The sequence below is a fragment of the Typopeltis vanoorti genome, chromosome 6, assembly GCF_054136105.1.
Source record: "Typopeltis vanoorti isolate ZY-2024b chromosome 6, IOZ_Tvanoo_1.0, whole genome shotgun sequence".
Classification (NCBI taxonomy): Eukaryota; Metazoa; Arthropoda; class Arachnida; order Uropygi; family Thelyphonidae; genus Typopeltis; species Typopeltis vanoorti.
Window position 1 is genome coordinate 38351812 of NC_143554.1, and position 19525 is coordinate 38371336.

Below are 19525 nucleotides of genomic sequence, written 5' to 3' on the forward strand. Positions count from 1 at the left end.
TCCTCAGATACCTGTTGATTTTATCCCATGCACTGCTAACATCTTTCTCCTGCAATATGTTTTGCCATGGGACTGCTGCAAGCTCACTCCAAATCTTGTTATAATTGCCTAACCTGTGGTTCCATATATATCCCTTCTTAAGTGAGAAATCCACAAATTTTGCAACTACCGAAGTCAATATCACATGATCGCTTTCACCAATTGGAGGTAATGAGGACACCTTATACATACATCCTCTGAACCAATGACCAGGTCCAACACTCTCACACCAGTTATGTGCTGTTTCAAGTAATTATCTCGTAGAAGATGTATGAATTCCATTTCCTTTTTGCCAATGATATTTCCTCCTTCCAACTGATATCACCATAATTAAAATCCCCCATAATAATCACTAACCCTGCACTAATTTGCTGATGCATGAATTTAATATCACCCCCTGACCTATAGCAGCAGCAGCCAAGTATATATTTGGTTGCGTTGGTCACTATTTCACACCAGACTGCCTCAAATGTACTATCATCTTGATATACTACTTTCTTTGGCTGCAACTCATCAGCTATCATCAACAGTACTCCCCCCCCATTCTATCTTCTCTATCCTCCCTGAAAATACTGTACCCATCACATTCAATTCCAGTGACCACATCTTCTGCTGACAGCCAAGTTTCACTAATACCTACAACTTTTGGTGAGATTGCACTGACTAATGCCAAAAATTCTTCCCTCTTATTTCGAATGCTTCTTGCATTTGTATACAAAAATTGCAGATTCCCTTTAGTTCTTGTACCCGCTTTAGAACTGATAAAGATGTCACTAATTTCAGTAGTCCGATGCCGATTTTTATCCCCTCTATTCTGCAATTTCTTCCGCGAAAAAGGATCAACAATTATACAATCACTGCTTAAGTTTGCCCCTCTTACACTCAACCTTTTCAGTTTTAGTTTCCCTGCCCACTTACTTTAACTTGTTCAGAAAACAGTAACTTCTTCAGTCGCTTATGATCTTCCATGTTCAGATGCAACCCTTGTATACAGCTGTCTTTTGCCTTCAAACACACTCCAGGCATCAACAAATTCCAGACCTCTTTTTTTGCACATTCTTGCAATCATATCATTCATTATCATCGCTCATTTGCTTAACTCATAATTGTCAAAACGAGGCAGCACATACACTATCCTCCCATTGACACTTTTCTTCTTCCTGATATCTAACAGTGTTCTTAAATCTTTTGCTACTTGATTTATACCACCACACAGGTCATTTGTACCCACCATAACTATCATCTTTTCTGCATCACTCTCTCTATTGTTCCACCAGCCAAGCAGACCGCTCTCCATACCCTTAATCATAGAATCACATATATTTTACCACTCATAACTTCATTCAAGTCCAAACAAGAGTCGCTCATGGCCTAATTTTCTATGCTATTCAGCATGACTCTCCCAGTTTCATTGCTCAATGCTCTTTTACTTACTTCCTCACTCCCACAACATCTCGTTTCTTCTAGAACGCTTGTGCTTTCATTCTGTTGACCCCCATCCATCAATCACCAAAGACTCTCCCATACTTAATCCTGTTCTAGTTACTTCTGCTAGCGTAATCTCCATAGACCTAATCTCTCTATTCAATCCATTTAACTCGGTTTTAATTTCCAGAATCCTCTTACTGAGCACTTCCAATTCCTCTTGCAAAAGATGGTCACTTTTCATTTTTCCGAACTCCTGCCGAAGTTCGTCCGCTACAGGCCCGAAGTCTGCTTCCATGCCTAATTATTCCAGCTTGTCCCGACACTTCTCACATGTCAACGTTTTCTTTCCTCTCGTTTAGCCAAACAGTCCATAGATCCTTCACATTCCTTGGTGCAACTTTCGTAGAGAAGTTCTGCAAGCGGCTGCCATACGCTTCTTGTTGGATGCTATCTTTAGTCGCTGAAGTAGTGAAACAAACCACAGCAAAAACACAATATATATACAACAGAATTCCAAACAATAACCACTGAAGGACACTTGTATTAACTGAAGCACAACCAGCACAATTTGAGACAAAAAGGCACACTATATTTTAATTTAAAAACATGTTTTCCAGCAAAACTCAACACGACCGCCACGTTCACTAGCACCACTAGTGCTATGATGTCTTTCTGGCAAAAGGATACAGGGGGCATTGTATGTTGGGCAGTTGGAATGATTGGGGGGGGGCATTTGCCATTGTCAGTTATGCATGCATTGGAAGCAAAGTGTGAAGCCAGGAGATTAGCTTTTTCTGTGGGTGATGTTACAATTGAGCCATCTGGGTAAGATAGGGGTGGGAGTGGTGTAGGGCAAAAGTTGCAACCAATTGCTTTGGCAAGAGACCAAAAGGCATGGCTGCCGCTAGGACAGGCTGCAAGTTTCCTGTTTTTTTTCCGTTCAAATTCTGTTTTGAAATCATTGATAATTTTTTTGCATCTGTTTCGGGCTTCGGTAGGCATTGAAGGAGGATGGAGTTCTTAATTTGAGCCAGTTGTGGTATGCCTGATTTTTCATTTGTACAGCCTTGCACATCTTTTGGAGAACCAGGATTTGGATAGGAGACAGCAGTTCAGAGAAGTGTGGGGAATATATGTTTTCATGCCAGTGAGGATTACTTTGGTGATATGTTCGGTGCATATGTTTGGATTGGAAGACTGCAAACAATAGTCCAACCATGGGAATGAAGCATAGTAGTCTCAGAGCTGTCCCATTTGGCACTGTTATAATGCCAAACTACTCTTGTGCAGGTGTGACTGTAGCTCATCTCCTGCCCCAGTCCTGCATGGGGCAGGAGATGAGCACTAGGTTGTGGTCAGAATTACCCCGGGGGGGGCTCACTACATTCACTGTATATTTTTATTATTATGGGCAACTCCAGGGAATCATTAGACTCATCGAGGGAGGCCCCAAATCATATTCATCACAACTATTCGACATTCATACAGTATCTATCATACCTCACCTTAAACTCATTCACTGTCACAGCATCCACCACAGACTCTGGGAGTGCATTCCACTCATTCACCACTCTTAAAGTAAAGAACCCAGCTCTAACACCTTTACTAACCACACTTTTGCCCAGTTTCCATGGATGTCCCCCTAGTCCTCCCACAACCAGCCCTGTTCTCAAAAATATCTTCTGAATTAATTTTATAGAAACCCTTCAGTAATTTGAATGTCTCAATCATATCTCCCCTCCTCTGCCTATCAACCAATTTTTGCAACCCACAAATCCTCAACCTGTTCTCATAAGGTTCATTCCACAGACCTGTATTATCTTGGTCACTCGCCTCTGGATCCTCTCCACCTCCTCCCCATCAAGAAGAAACCTAGGTGACCAAATCTGGGCACAGTAGTGGAGATGGGGTCTTATCAAGGCTTGATACAGAGGAACAATAACCTGCTTGTCAATGTATTCTTCAGCAACCAAGTGATTTGATGAGCTGATTTGGCCACTTTTGCAATCCCCCTAAACTTCAACTCCTTATCCACCAACACTCCTAAATCTCCTGCCTCATCAATTTCCTGGAGTACAGTTCCACCAATGTAGTAAACTGCTGCTAATCTTTTAACCCCAAAATGTATAACCTTACATTTTGCCACATTAAATTGACATCCATTCTCCTTAGCCCAGACCTCCAATCTATCCAAATCATCTTGCAAAATTTTAACGTCATCTGCATTCACTATTGCCCTACCCAACTTTGCATCATCCACAAACCAATGAACTGTTCTTCTCAGATCCTTTCCTATATCATTAATGAACAACTTAAACAGCAGTGGTCCAAGAACAGATCCTTGTGGCACACCACTAGTCACAGGCCGTCTTGTGGACTCTACTCCTGAATAAACCACTCTCTGATATCTCTCCGTCAACCACCCTCCTATCCATCTCACCAACCCTATTTGGAAGGGTCATTAGTAAGGAAGAGATCTAGAGTATTTGGGGAGTGATTTGGGTTATCTGGTAATCTGGTCAGCTTGTGAACAATTTGTGTAAGGTTGTTGGTGATGGCAAATATTTCAGCGTCTCTGCCTGCAGGATCTGTACAACTGGAAGCCAGTTTGGTGTTATGGACATTAAAATCACCTAGGAGAGTGGGACTGGAGAAAATCAACTTTTGAGGAGAGGAAATTAAAGAACTCTGAGTGGTTGGTGGTATTAGGAGAGCGATAGAAACAGCAGATGAATGTGACTGAGTGGGGGAGGGATATTTTTAATAAAAGAAGGTCAAAGTTGGGTGACTTTAGGTTAGGTGCTCTCTGGCAGGGTATGTCAGAGTGGATATATGTGCACACACACCACTCTTGGGTCGAAAGGAGTTAAATAGTGTATAGTTTGGATGGTTGAGATGGATAGTGCTGGGAGGAAGGTGAAATTTGAGTTTCTGTTAAGAAGAGTAGGTGGGGTTTGGTTTACTGCAGATGATAGTGGACACTATTGGATATGACTGATACAGAGTAAATGTTTTGGTACATGACTAGGGAAGAACTATGGTTCCTCTCTGGAAATTGAGCAAGGGTATGAGGACTGATTTTTTGCTCAGAGAGTGATGAATGAGTTGAACAGGTTGCCAGAGTATGTTGTTGGTGGGTGCCTTTCTGAGAATGAGTTCAATGCAGAGCATGGCAGATCTTGTGAGAATGTTGGAAGTGCATGGCAAAATGATTAGGACCTCCCCCTTAATGAATTTGTAGACTCCATTAAGGGGAATGCCTGTTGAAAGGTCGCTTGGTGTCGCACGGATTAGATCGTCGGCTTGTCGAGAGCTCCTGGAAAGATCAGTATTATTTTGTGTTAACATTAGATATTTTACCAGAATTTTAAGTAGTATTGTTTGCTTTTTGTTTCTTGGTGTGTCTGTGCAATTTTTGCGTGTTTTCTGTTATTTTAATTATTATTTTTAAGAAAAGATAGTGTACACATGGCACCGATAAAGAAAAAAATGGCGGCCAGGTCGCCATGCTTGCTTAAGAGTTTTGATGTAAAAGAATTTATGCAATGTGCTGTCTGTGAGATGTATGCCTTGCGAAGAGCGGTAGGAGTCTGGTTAGAAAGTGATAGTGGAGTTAATATGTGTAGAAAGTGTAAAGAGAATGAGGACTTCAAGCGTGTTTCGTGTATCGAGACTGATATCGTTAACGGTAGTCAGAATGTAGAAAATGGCGGTGTACTAGAGAATTGCGTGGTAGTGCCAGATATGTGTGAGAGCGTCGCTGAAAGTGTAAATGAAGGTAGAAACACCTAAGGAATGGATGATTTGATCGATAATGAAAATGGTGAGTTAAATGCGAGTAGCGAAATTGCCCGTTTACATGGCGCGATACACAGAGCCAAACGACAACTGGAGCGTATGCAAAAATGTGTGTTGAACGTACCGACAAATAACCGGCGGAAGTCTGTGACGGCAAAAAATAGAATGTACGTAAACGTCAATAAAATGAAGGAGCGAGTGCTGTATGGGGATTCGCTATTAAGAGGCGTAATAATTGAGAGTTTAACGAAGTCGTACCAGCCGGGTGCGAACATAAAGGACGTCAGCGAATCTATTCGACTGCAAAAACAGAGGGTGAAAGAGATGATAATAGTGGCAGGAATGAATGATTTGAAAGAGGACAAAATGGAAATGATAGAGGATGTGAGGGAGTTGTTTGAGGTAGCAAAAGAGAAGAGTGAGAGAGTTAGGATGGTGAGTATCTTACCGCGGTATGACAGCGAAGTGTTTAGAAGGAGGGCCATAATTGCCAATGACTTTATGCGTGGGTTATGCATGGAGAGTGGTGTGGAATTTGTGGATGTGTGGAATGAGTTCGATGGGCGAAAGGACTTATATAAGATGGATGGGTTACATTTGAATGGAGTTGGTGTACGGAGACTTGAAAGAGTGTTGATGAATGATGTGGAAGTGGATGTACAGACTCAGGGAAACTAGATTTATTAAGAGGGGGGGGAGTAGATATGCAGACTTTAGGGGGGGCAGTTAAGTGTATGAATGAGTATATTACGCCCGGGCGAGTACGACGGACAACAAATCAGAATGGGATAATTAGTATAAGGAATCAAAGTAGGGATGGGACAAATGGGCTTCTGCGATTCATGTACACTAATGCCAGGAGTATTAGGAACAAGAAGGAAGAGTTTTTGGCCATGGTTGGCACTTCCAGGCCACAGGTTGTCGGTATTAGTGAAACATGGCTGACAGAAGATGATAAAGCTAGTGGGATTGAATGCGATGGGTATAGCGTGTTCAGGAGTGACAGGGTGAATAAAAAGGGGGGAGGAGTGTTATTGATGATAGCTGATGAGCTTCAGCCAAGGAGTATAGAAGTTGAACTGCAGGATGGGGAAAAAAGCACATTTGAGGCTGTTTGGTGTGAGATACAATCTAGCAGAACAAAATATACAATTGGGTGCTGCTATAGACCGGGTGATGGAGTGGATGGTGGGAATAGTATGCATAAGCAAATAGAAGAAATGAATGGAAGGAGGGTAATTATTATGGGTGATTTCAATTATGGTAACATTGACTGGAAAGAGGAGAGGGCACATGGGAGGAAGGAATTGGATTTTATGCAGTTATTAAGGGACAACTATCTACGGCAACATGTATTGGAAAATACCAGGGGGCAGAGAGTGCTGGACCTAGTAATTGCAACTGAGAATGTAGCTGTAACGAACATGACCATGTTGCCACCAATTGGTGAGAGTGACCATAAGGTCATGACTTGGGAGGTGGCTAAAGGAGTCGAATTTACAATTAAGACAGGGTATATGTGGAATTACCGGGCTGGTAAGTATGACAAGCTTAGGTGTGTGCTTGGCTCAATGCCATGGCATGTAAAACTGCAAGGGCTGGATGTTGATGGTGCATGGGAGGTGGTTAAGAACTGTTTGCAGGAGGCAATGGTTGACTGTATACCAAGAGTCCGAATAATAAATCAGGTAGGGGTTAAATGGATGAATAACACTATTAAGCTTGAGCTGCAAAAAAAGAAACAATTGTGGAGGGAATTTAAGGAGAAGGGTGACCATCAGGTGCATGAACAGTATAAAGCTCAGGCCAGGATGGTAACAAGGGTGGTAAGAAAAGCAAAAGCAGATTACGAAAGGAAATTGGCCATGCAGGCTAAAGAGAATCCCAAACAGTTTTTTCAATATGTTGCAAGTAAAAGGAAAAATGCTCATGGTAGAATGATCTTAAAAAATGCTGAGGGTAGGGAGGTAACTGAATCAGTCGATGTTGTGGAATTACTGAGCGAGCACTTTGCAAGAGTATATCATCCAGGTGGTGGCTTTGCGGAAATGGAGGAACCAACAGCTTATACTGGAATTGTGATGAATGAGGTAGAGGTAACTAGTCTATTACAGAACCTCAATGTCAATACATCTGTGGGATTGGATGGTATACCAGCTCGTGTCGTACGTGAAGCGGCCAAAGAATTGTCAGTGCCCTTGACCATTATGTTTAATTTGAGCCTCAGGACTGGGTCAGTCCCAAGGGGGTGGAAAGAGGGGAAAATAGTTCCACTGCACAAAGGTGGTTCCAAGGCTGCTGTTGAAAATTACCGGCCAATCAGCATAACAGGAATCATTATCAAGGTCTTAGAGAAAATAGTCAAGAGGAAAATACAAGATTGGATAGAAGAAAATGGGATACTGTATCGGGGACAGCATGGTTTTGTGAAGGGTAGGTCATGCCTCAGTAACTTGCTCACGTATTATAACACAGTGACGGCTGAACTGGATAAGGGTAATGGGTTTACAGTGATTCTGCTGGACCTTGCTAAGGCCTTTGACAGGATACCACATGGAATTCTAATCAGTAAATTGCAGCATATGGGAATGGACATAGGGTTGGTGAGATGGATAGGAGGGTGGTTGACGGAGAGATATCAGAGAGTGGTTTACTCAGGAGTAGAGTCCACTAGACGGCCTGTGACTAGTGGTGTACCACAAGGATCTGTTCTTGGACCACTGCTGTTTAATTTGTTCATAAATGATATAGGAAAGGATCTGAGAGGAACAGTTCATTTGTTTGCGGATGATGCGAAGTTGGGTAGGGCAATAGTGAATGCAGATGACGTCAAAATTTTGCAGGATGATTTGGATAGATTGGAGGTCTGGGCTAGGGAGAATGGATGTCAATTTAATGTGGCAAAATGTAAGGTTATGCATTTTGGGGTGAAAAGATGGGAGGCAGTTTACTGCATTGGTGGAACCGTGCTCCAGGAAATTGATGAGGCACGAGATTTAGGAGTGTTGGTGGATAAGGAATTGAAATTTAGGGGACACATTGCAAAAGTGGCCAAATCAGCTCATCAAATCACTTGGTTGCTGAAGAATACGTTGACAAGCAGAGACAAGCAGGTTATTGTTCCTCTGTATCGAGCCTTGATAAGACCTCATCTCGACTACTGTGCTCAGATTTGGTCACCTAGGTTTCTTCTTGATGGGGAGGAGGTGGAGAGGATCCAGAGGCGAGTGACCAAGATGATAGCAGGTCTGTGGAATGAACCGTATGAGAACAGGTTGAGGAATTGTGGGTTGCAAAAATTGGTTGATAGGCGGAGGAGGGGAGATATGATTGAGACATTCAAATTACTGAAGGGTTTCTATAAAATTAATTCAGAAGATATTTTTGAGAACAGGGCTGGTTGTGGGAGGACTAGGGGACATCCATGGAAACTGGGAAAAAGTGTGGTTAGTAAAGGTGTTAGAGCTGGGTTCTTTACTTTTAGAGTAGTGAATGAGTGGAATGCGCTCCCTGAGTCTGTGGTGGATGCTGTGACAGTGAATGAGTTTAAGGCGAGGTATGATAGATACTGTATGAATGTCGAATAGTTGTGATGAAAATGATTTGGGGCCTCCCTCGATGAGTCTAATGACTCCCTGGAGTTGCCCGTAATAATAATAATAATAATGAGTAATAGATCAGTAAGTTCCCCTGTAGATTGGTTGTATAATGTAATAGTTATCAGAAGTTGTATGCAACAGTCTTCTTGGATCAAGTGCCTAGGCCCATAATGATCTGTTTAGGATCATTATTGTTTAATTTAATTTATATATCCCTGTTTAAACATTATCTAATAACAGTAGGCAGAGTTGGAAAGAGCTCTAAGGAATAAAACTGATATGGTTATAGAGAATGATTCAAATGTATGCGTGGATAGGTTGGTGGCAAATTCAGGTTACAGACTATTATTTTTTGAAATTTGGAAGGCAGCAATGGACTGCTGTGTATTAATTTGGTGAGAATGTATTGGAAGAGATAAGGGACTTGAAAGTTCAAGAGCCACATTGCAAAGATTGTGAAGACAACATTAAAAATGGTAATGACGAGGAAGCATATCTAGTCACTTTACTGTGACCAGAGGGTTTGGCTGTACTGTGCTAGACATTCACCAGACCATATATGGTCACTGGTTTTCAAGATGATGAAAAGATTTTTAAATAATTTTTCTGATGCTATCTTCATCAATAAGAATTGACTGTGGACTTTTGCAAAACCTGTTAGATAGGAGGATGGATATGATCACAGCATGGTTGGCCAAGTGGTTAGTGTATCCGTTCTCCAGCCAAAAGGCTGCAGGTTCAAATTCCACCGTAGGCATTGATGTTTGTGATTGTCTGTGAAAATACTAGTGGTGGTGAGCTGTAGAGGGCATCGGTGTAGTTGTGGTTTGTTTTAGTTGGATTGAATGGTGGAAACAGAGTTGTAGAGCAAGTGTCCTCCCTCAATGAGTCTATGGACTCCCTGGAGGAACCACGTAATAATAAGTTTTTGAGGGATTTCGGGCAGATTAAAATAGAAAAGAAGATATTTCCTACAGGGGAATTAAATGGGGATCAAAAGGTGGGGGTAACAGACTGATTTTTTTATTGGTGAGTGGAATGCATTGCTAGAGAAACAAGCATTTAAAGCAAATGGAAACATAATAAATGCTTATTATTCATGTACATTCTATTATTCTACCTTTCATACTATGAATGAAAATTTTATATAAAATTTGGGATAAATGTATATTCTTCTCTTCAAGGATTAAGCATTTGCTTATTTCTGCTTCACTAGTCTTTCTATCTTGCAGCTGGTTCTTCCTCTCTTTCCCTTTGGTCTATATTTATCCACCTCTTTTGGTAGCTAATAACTTTTCATCCTAAATAGATGCTGTTCTCTATATTTCTTGATATAGAGAAATATATGTGGGCTTTTTTATATGGGCTTTTTCTTCTGATATTTTCATTTTTTATGATCCAATTTTGTGCATTTAATTGCTCTTCAAAATCTCATTTCTGCAGCTTGTATTTTACTTTCATTTTTCTTAATATAAAAAGAGTAGCCATTAGTCGAGTTTCTCATCTTGCTTTTTATTCCGTGTCCTTTTAATTATTCCACAGATTTTTGGAAATTTCTTTGTCTTTTAGATATGCAGCCTAAGTAATTAAACTGTATGACCTGTTCTATTATTTTATTTTCTATGATTATTTTTGATCTAACATGATCTTGATCTTTAAATGCCACACCTTTTGTTTTCTTGTGTGAAATTTTTTAATTGTATTGTGACTTATTTTGTTTACTTCATAAATTGATTTTTGAAGATCATCTGCATACAGCATTGTATTGATAACAGTTCTTCTGGTTACTCAGATACCTTGTTTTATTGTTGTTTTCCATATTTTAATAATCTGATCAATATATATGTTGGAGATAAGCTACATTCCTGTTTAACACCTGAATTAATTTCATTCTCTTCTATTAATTTATTACCTAACTGCATTTTGTATCATTATATAAACTTTGTATAACTTGTGCTAAATATAATGGATATTCTTGTTTTTTTCATTATATTCCATAATTTTTCTCTGTGTATTTTATAAAAAGCTTTCTCAATCTGTAGTGCAATTGCAAGAACGATGGTACGTTGTGCCCTTCGTTTGGAAAAGGTCTAAGTTCGATTCTCACCGTGATGGGAGGGATCGTTATATAGTCTTTTTCAGTTGAAGGTGAGTTAGCTGATCTCACGTGGAGGTAGCCGGATTTTTCATCCCGCATACAGACAAATTGGCCCTTCAGAACACATGCAATTTACAGACAAAAAATACTAGTGGTGGGCAGTAGATGATAATGGTAGTTGATTGAGAGATAATCCTCGTACTCTTTGGAGGTGTCACAAAATAATAATAAAAATAAAACATAGGCCAAGAATTTAATTTAGACTTTTTTTTAACACATAAATATTGTCTATACGTGATCTTCCATGTCTGAAACCATTTTGTTCTTCTGAGAGTAGAAGTCTTTTAGGTCTTAGGTATGCTGATTTTTTTTTTTTTTTTTTTTTGAGTGAGCCTTTCTTGAAAATTAGAGATAAGTGCAATTCCTTTTCGTCTTTCAAAGGAAAAAAAAAAAAAAAGGAATTGTACTTGTTTTCTAGCAATGTTTGCAAAGAAGCAATTCCTTTCTGCTTCTTTAAAAACATTGATATCCTGGAAATCAACCTGCTTCTCATAAAAAAACTACCCATTATGGCTAAGAAGGCATCAGAGAATATATACACACACACTGCTTTCATCCACAATATTCCTTTTTTTTTTTTTTTTTTATTTGAGTGGTAAAAAGTAAGGAAATCATATATCACTTAAACTCTTGGACAAACCAACTCAATCATTGCCATAAAATTTACCTCTTGTTTTTAACATTCTGGATATTGTTATTGTTGAGCAAATAACAGTGAAGGCAATGGTACCATTCCTAGATGTTTTGATACATAGCACTCACTTTCTGGATGATAAAAGTTTTTTTTTTTTTGTGCTCTACTAATGTAATAATCAGGAATTATAAGTCTACCATGGAACTTTGAAAGCTGGATGATTTATATTTTTTTAATAGATATTATTTATTTTCAAGTATTCCTACTTACTGTCTCTGTATTTAAACCTGTCATGATGAATTCTTGAAAAAAAAAAAGTGTAATCTAATGAAATATCCCTTGTTATTTCAGATGTTTTTCAGCACAACATACTGGATGCTGTTTGCTTTATTTGGAGCACTCATTTCATGTAAGTAACTCGTTTTATTAAATTTTAATTATATATAAAAAAGGTTGCTCTTTAAGATATGTTTCTGTAAAAACGATACTGACAATTTAGTCAAAGTTTTTTTTTTTCCCACAGTATGAGTAAAATGCTGATTATATCACCAAAACTCTTTTTTGTTTATTATTATTATTCAGGCCTCAATGGAGTCGAGAGACTCATCATGGGAGGACCTTCCTAGGGAACGCAAATTCTATCATACCACTCCTTGAACTCATTGACCATTCTTGCTCTCACCACTATCAGGCAGTGCATTCCACTGTTCAGCCACCCTCCACGCAAAGAAACTACTCCTCATCCTCTTGTTCACAGCTTCCTTTCACAACTTCCAGGGATGACCCCTTGTCATCGCTCCTTCCTGCTGTTCCACCAAGTGAAAGAACTCCCCTGTGTCAACCCTATAACTGCCTCTCAACAGTTTAAAAGTCTCGATCATATCACCTCTCCTCCTTCTATCCACCAAACTCTGCAGTCCATATTCCTTCAGCCGATCCTCATAACTAACATTGTACAGTCCTGAAACCATCTTTGCTATCCACCTCTGTACCCTTTCCACAGTTAATTTATCCCCTTCAAATCCTGGGGACCAAATTTGAGAACAATAGTCTAAGTGTGGTCTGATCAGAGTCTTATACAATGGAATGATAACTCTCTTATCTCTGTAGATCAGTGTCCTTCTCAGTATTACAGCCGTTCTCTGGGTTACTTTCACCACCTTTGTGGTATGCTCCCTGAATTTCAGTTTTCTATCAATCATCAACCCCAGATCTCTTGTCTCCCCTACTTCCCCCAGTACTGCTCCTCCCATCGATGTATCTCAAACTTCAAGACTTTACAATTTGCTGCATTAAACCAACACCCCCATTCATTTGCCTATCTGTCCAGTTTATTCAAATCCCCTTGCAGGGATGCCACATCTGTACTATTACTAATAACCCTGCCCGGCTTCAGATCATCTGCAGACAATTGAATATCCCCTTGCAATCCATTGAAAATGTCATTGCTATAAAGGAACAATACAGGTTCCAATACTGAGCCCTGTGGAACCTCACTTGTAACCTTCTGCCTCCTTGATATTGCCCCACCATACACAACTCTCTGTGTATGGTGTATCCATGTTGATTCTGACAGATAACATTACGCCTCATCTACCCAACGCTGTATATGGTCCCTTACTAATTTCTCCAAGACCTTAAAAACTAGGCTGATGACACAAACTGGCCTATAATTAGACACTTCCAGTTGGCTACTGCCCTTATGCAATGGCACAATCTTACCTTCCTTCCATTCCCTGGGTACCTTTTCCATAGCCAGACTTTCATTGAAAAACTAGGTCAACTGAGCTGTCAGTTCTTTAGCACATTCTCTCAAAACCCGTGGTGAAATACCATCCAGTCCCACAGTTTTACTGACATCCAGAGTACTTAGTATTTGGAACACACTCTCCTCTTGCACCTCTAAACTGCCCTATCCCTCTAGTATTAAAACCTATTACTCCAGGATGAAATACTCCAATGAAGTGTTCATTGAACAACTGCACTATGTCCTCTGCATCAGTCACTCTATTCCCATTTTTATCTCACCAAATTTTTGAAGTCTTGAAGTTTGGGATACATCGATGGGAGGCTGCATACTTGATTGGAGGAGCTACACTGGAGGAGATAGGGGAGACGAGATCTCGGGGTGGTGATTGATAGAAAACTGAAATTCAGGGAACATATTGCAAAGGTGGTGAAAGTAACCCAGAGAACGGCTGCAATACTGAGAAGGACACTGATCTACAGAGATAAGAGAGTTATCATTCCATTGTATAAGACTCTGATCAGACCATACTTGTTCTTGAATTTTTGGTCCCCAGGATTTGCAAGAGATAAATTAACTGTGGAAAGGGTACAGAGGCAGATAACAAAGATGGTTTCAGGACTGTGCAATGTTAATTATGAGGATCGGCTAAAGGAATATGGAATGCAGAGTTTGATAGATAGAAGGAGAGATGATATGGTTGAGACTTTTCAGAGGTAGTTACAGAATTGACACTGGGGAGTTCTTTCACTTGGAGCGATGACAAGGAGCATCACTGATGGCTACGAAAGGAAGCTGTGAGGAGTGGTTTGTTTGCATAGAGGGTGGTTGAACCATGGAATGCATTGCCTGATAGAGTGGTGAGAGCAAGAACGGTCAATGAGAAGTGGTATGATAGATTTTGTGTTTCCTAGGAAAGACCTCCCACAATGAGTCTTTTGACTCACTGGAGGCCTGAATAATAATAATAATACTGCCTGAGGGAGTTGTCCCTCAAAAACTAATTTTTTTATTTCTAGTTGCTATCTTGTCACTCCAATCTATATTGCTGTAATTAAAATCACCCATATTGATCATCCTCTTGCTTGGCTAATTTGCTTATTCATTTCCCGGTCACTACCTGCAATCCAACAAAGTATTTCATTCTGTTTACCTCTATCTCACACCGTTCTACCTCAAAATGATTATCACTATTTCTATCATCAATAGCACTCCACCTTGCATTTTTACCCTTTCTATCTTCACAAAATACATCATATTCTTCCATCTCTATTCCTGTCAGGATGTCATCCAACCATATCTCACTTACTCCAACAATTTTTGGATCAAACTCAGTCATTGCAACTACTTAATTTCTCTGGTTTCTGATACTTCTAGCATTCATCTGATGTGACTTCTTCATACTCTCCTCAAGCCATTTCTCTTTAATCATCCTAGAACCTTCTTCAAATCCAACGGTTTCCCTGCATCCCAGGTCACTGACATCCTCTTGGAACATTGATCTTTTTCATGCTGTGTTCCCTGTTTGTCTTGCACACTTGTTCTCTCATGCTACCCACTTCTTCATTCATAAGCACCACTTGAATCTCTCCTTCCTTGCTCTCCAACTCTTTCACATTGCTTCTATCTTGCTCAGATTCATTCTCTGCACTCATTGCTCTCCCTTTCAGCAGCAGTTAGTCCCTCCCAATGACTCACACCAAAATCATTCAAATGCAGTCCATCATTCTTATACAGTTCAATTCTAGAGCCTCAATCGGTATAGACAAAGCCCTTTGGTTGGAAGGACCTGGGATCGATTCCTATCCATGATGTGAGGAACCTTTATCTGGTCTCTTTTGACTAAAGGCGAGTTAGCCAGTCTCATATGGAAGTAGAGGGTTTTTTCACCAGGAAACTCGGGTTTTTCATTCCTCAGAACAGGCAAACTGGCCCATGAAACATGTGGATCTACAGTCATAAATACATACTTAATCCCTCACTAGGAGGGCTCAACCAGTCCTAAGGGATAGGCGAGGAACCAGGGGGGGGGAGAAACCTCATAGAAATAAAATAATAAAAGTTCAATTCTTCCTTCAAATTCATTCCACACATTTCTGCTAACATATTCATGATTCTTGCCCTCAACCTCATGATTGTCCTACCTTTCCAATCACACTATTATCACTTATTCTTTTCAACAAGTTCTGATATCCAATCAAGTCATTTGTCCCTACTACCAACTCCTTTGCTTGCTTACCCTTCATATCCAGTGCCTCAATCACTCTATTCATTTTACCTCCAGGAAAACAAACCTTGTGCCTGTTCTCATTTACCACACAACACCACTCTTGAGTCTTTTGTTACCTTTTTCATACTGACATAATTTGTTTTGGTCTTCTTTGCTCCTCCGTACATATTTCCAACTCTCTTCATTTCACTCCACATCCACCAAATCTTGCATCTTTTTTTCATTATCATTCACCTTACTATTAATTGCATTGTGTTTTTCATTATCATCTGCTTTATTGCCAATTGAACTTTATTCTTACTATCACTTCTACACAATCTTCAACTGCCATGTTAGTTATGATGCCATTTTCCCTACTCATATTTAAGCAAATCTCATGGTCCATCAGAATACCGCATTTCCTACATACCCACATTTGTTCTTTTTCTCTTATTCATCCTCTGTACATAAATATCCACAATATCTTCACATGCATACATACTACATTCATAGCACATTTTCAAGTATTTTGTCCTACCTCCATCTCTGATATAATTTGACTCAACTTAATTTGCTCAACCTAATCTACAAAAAAAAAAAAAAAAGAAGAGTTTTGTCTGCAACCACAAAGTCTTTCTAGTAGCAAATTGCGGTTCCTGAGAGGTGAAAGTTGAAATTCACTGGTCTAGAGGATAATAGCCCGTTCTTTGCTCTGATGCAAAGGGGAGAGGGGCTGCAGTGATAAGGGATATAGGTTATATTGATACAGAATCTTTGTAGGCTGATTTGAACAGTTATAATGACTTTCAATTGTGTATAATGAAGTGTTTTAGACCACCTATAGACTATTATTTTATTTTAATGGGCATTTTCTGCATGTAGTCATTAGAGCTAGAGACCATGATGAGAGGTCGGGAGACAGAGTCAAATGTCTCGCTGCTAAGGTGGTTAAATTATCACATTAGATGACTGCAATGTTAAAGAGAAAACTTTTAGACCTACACATTATTACCACACTTTGATTGTTGAGCTTAGATATTGTCACCAGGGTTTGATAGAGAGACATTTGAAAAGATTTGAAGGGTAACCAAGATGATATCTACTCAATGGAATTGTGGGAAATTATTGGTGATTTTTATGTGAATTTCACCCACAAAAGATGGTAGAGTTAATGGGTAGATAATCCAGGAATTTTGTTCTAGAGCAGTGTTTCCCAAAGTTGTGGGATGGGAGAGGTACAAGGCTAAGTGAAGTCTATTCTGTAATTGATTTTTCAGTAATTAAAAAAAGCTAAAGGAAGTTTTAAACAAAATGTTTGTTGCCATATATCTATAAGATAACTATAAAAACGTGTGAACATGTGAAACAATTAAAAATAAATAAATACCTTTACAACATCTACATTTAATGATTCATGTTATATTTCATTCAACCTGTCCTTTGAATAAGAAGGGATATGCCAGTATTACTGAAAGTTTGGGAAACACTGTTCTAGAGAAGAGGCATGAAACTTTTTCAAGCCAATTAAGGTCTCTGTAAGTCTTGGACAATAAAATAATCTGAGGAGTTGTAGCCATGGGGCATTGTTGGAAATAAGATGTATCAGCAGGCCTAGTGTAATAATGAAATATGACTTTCAGGCTTAGTAGGAATGAACAAGCAGAAATTTCTTATAAACTATTCTGATATTGCTAGTGCTTGTATTCTTAAGCAACTCGCATTCTTTGTTATTGGATTGAAAATTAGATCAGCAGAGTAAGTGGCATCTTTTACATTAAATACAGGTTGACTCTCATTGTTTTAAATAGTTTCTTAAAATAAACTCATGATAAAAAAAACCTAACCAAAAGTTCTGATCAGAGCCCCATACTTTGATAATAGTGCTTGAAAATAGCATGAGTACAATGCTATTCTAAAGGAAATATACTAAAACAGATGATTTGCATAGCCCTAGATCTTCTATAGTGATAGTTGACTGTATAATTAATTAGTTATATAACATTTTTATAACTAAATGAGTTAATAATTGTCACATCAGTACGGAACCATATTAAAGATTTAAGCAGTCTTTGCTACTGCATTGTGCAATACTTTTGAAAATGATTCTGACATATTAAAATAAATTATGATGCTTTGATCTTTTATGAAGTTATTGTAATTGTTTTCATCCAGAGAGCAAATCATTGACCTCTATACTTCGTTCCTATTACCATGAACTACTGAAAATCCCATAGCCCACTACAATAACACACCTATAATTAGGTGACTATATTTTAATACTGTAGCTGCTGAAAAGATATATGATAGTTGTCATTTGAACTAGCACACGTTATGGATTATTTTACCAAGAGTACTAATGGAATCTGTTTCCTTTCTGAATAAAAAGAAGCCAAGAAACATAAATTGATCATTTGTAAGTTTATTGGCAATTAAAGAATCAACAACAAAATTTATATTTACCTATCTTCCTTTAATTATATAACAATATATAGTCTTCTATAAGTGAATTTTCACAGGTCTCTCTGGAACAGCATTTTAATAAAAATTATATTGGCTTTATGCTTATAAGTAGAATTTAGACTAGTAAAGTTCAATGTTGAAAACTACTGGGTTTTTTTGGTCATGATATTTTAGAAAACAATTAGCCTACTAGCTTTGCCACTTAAAAAAGCATGTGGCTTCATCAGGGTAAATACATAAAATACATTTGTAAGGTTAGCAACTGTAAACTAAAAACATTACTAAGCAAAGCTTGTATGAATAATGGAAGCCCATGGAGAGGGAGGGGGGAACAGAAGTCTCTCACTATCCAGCATTGTTTGGTTAAAAGTTGAAATATGGCAACTGAAAGGATGTAATAAGAGATTTCCAAATATCACATTGGATCATTCCTTGATTTTTATTAAAGATGCTATGAGAAAAGATGACCATAGTTGATTCTTTTATCTGACAAGTAATGAAGTTGTCTATAAAAATTAGTTAGCCGATCTCATATGGAGGTAGCAGGGTTTTCCTCCCGGAAACTCGGTTTTTCATCCCGCATACAGACAAATCGGCCCTCCAGAACACACGCAATTTACAGACAGAATACCAGTTGTGGTGGTGGAGATGATTTGTAGTAGAGGTTCAGTGTAGTGGTTGAGACAGTTGTAGGTGTTCTCCCACAATGAGTCTTCAGACTCCTTGGAGGTGTCAGGAATAATAATAATATGAAAGCCACATGAGCAGGGAATTTGATAAACCCCGGGATGCTTGTAGAAGAGATTTTGTCTTTAAGAGAGCAGAGTAGATAGGCTCCATGTAGTAAGAATAGATTTATAAGCCATCCTGTGATATCATGAGGCTTAAGAAGATTAGGATTTTTCTTGAAAATCTACTGATAAAGATTGGATACAGGGTCTCTGTAATAGGATGGAAATTAGAGAAAAGCAATTTTTGGTCCTTTTTTTTGTGCCACACATTTGTTTAATACGAAACTAGTAGGTTAATTATTTCCTGTAATATTACGACCAATAAAAACCCAGTTATCAGCCAGATAATTCAGCACATTTGTTATTGCCTATCTGAAATATAAAGTTGAACATGAAGAATCTATAACCATGGAGAGTAAAAATTTAACGTGATGTTCAAAATAAATAGGTATTTAAGCAAGAAATTCGTTTTTTTTTTATTTGAACTGTAGTAACATAACAGTAATTCTGTGCTGTTTATTATTACATAAGAAGAGAGAAGACATGGGCAATAACTAAAAACAGAAAGGTAGGTTGCATGTGGTCAAAGAAGAATGTTCCACATAACAAAAAGGGATAGAATAAGAAGTACTGGATTAGAGATGTGACTGGAGTAGAAGTTGTAAAGCATGTAAGTGGTGATGAGCTGGCCAGATGAAAGTATAGAAAATTAAGCACTGAAT

At 38.8% G+C, this 19525-nt stretch overlaps 1 protein-coding gene across 1 annotated transcript in view; it reads left to right on the forward strand.

Annotated features, from left to right (window-relative positions):
• Positions 1 to 19525, forward strand: part of LOC150105389 (uncharacterized) — a 243796-nt gene that overhangs the window by 193517 nt on the left and 30754 nt on the right. The window contains exon 14 of the mRNA XM_090393946.1: positions 12008 to 12065. Within this exon, the coding sequence (XP_090250072.1) occupies positions 12008 to 12065 (58 nt within the window). The remainder of the gene's footprint in view (positions 1 to 12007; positions 12066 to 19525) is intronic.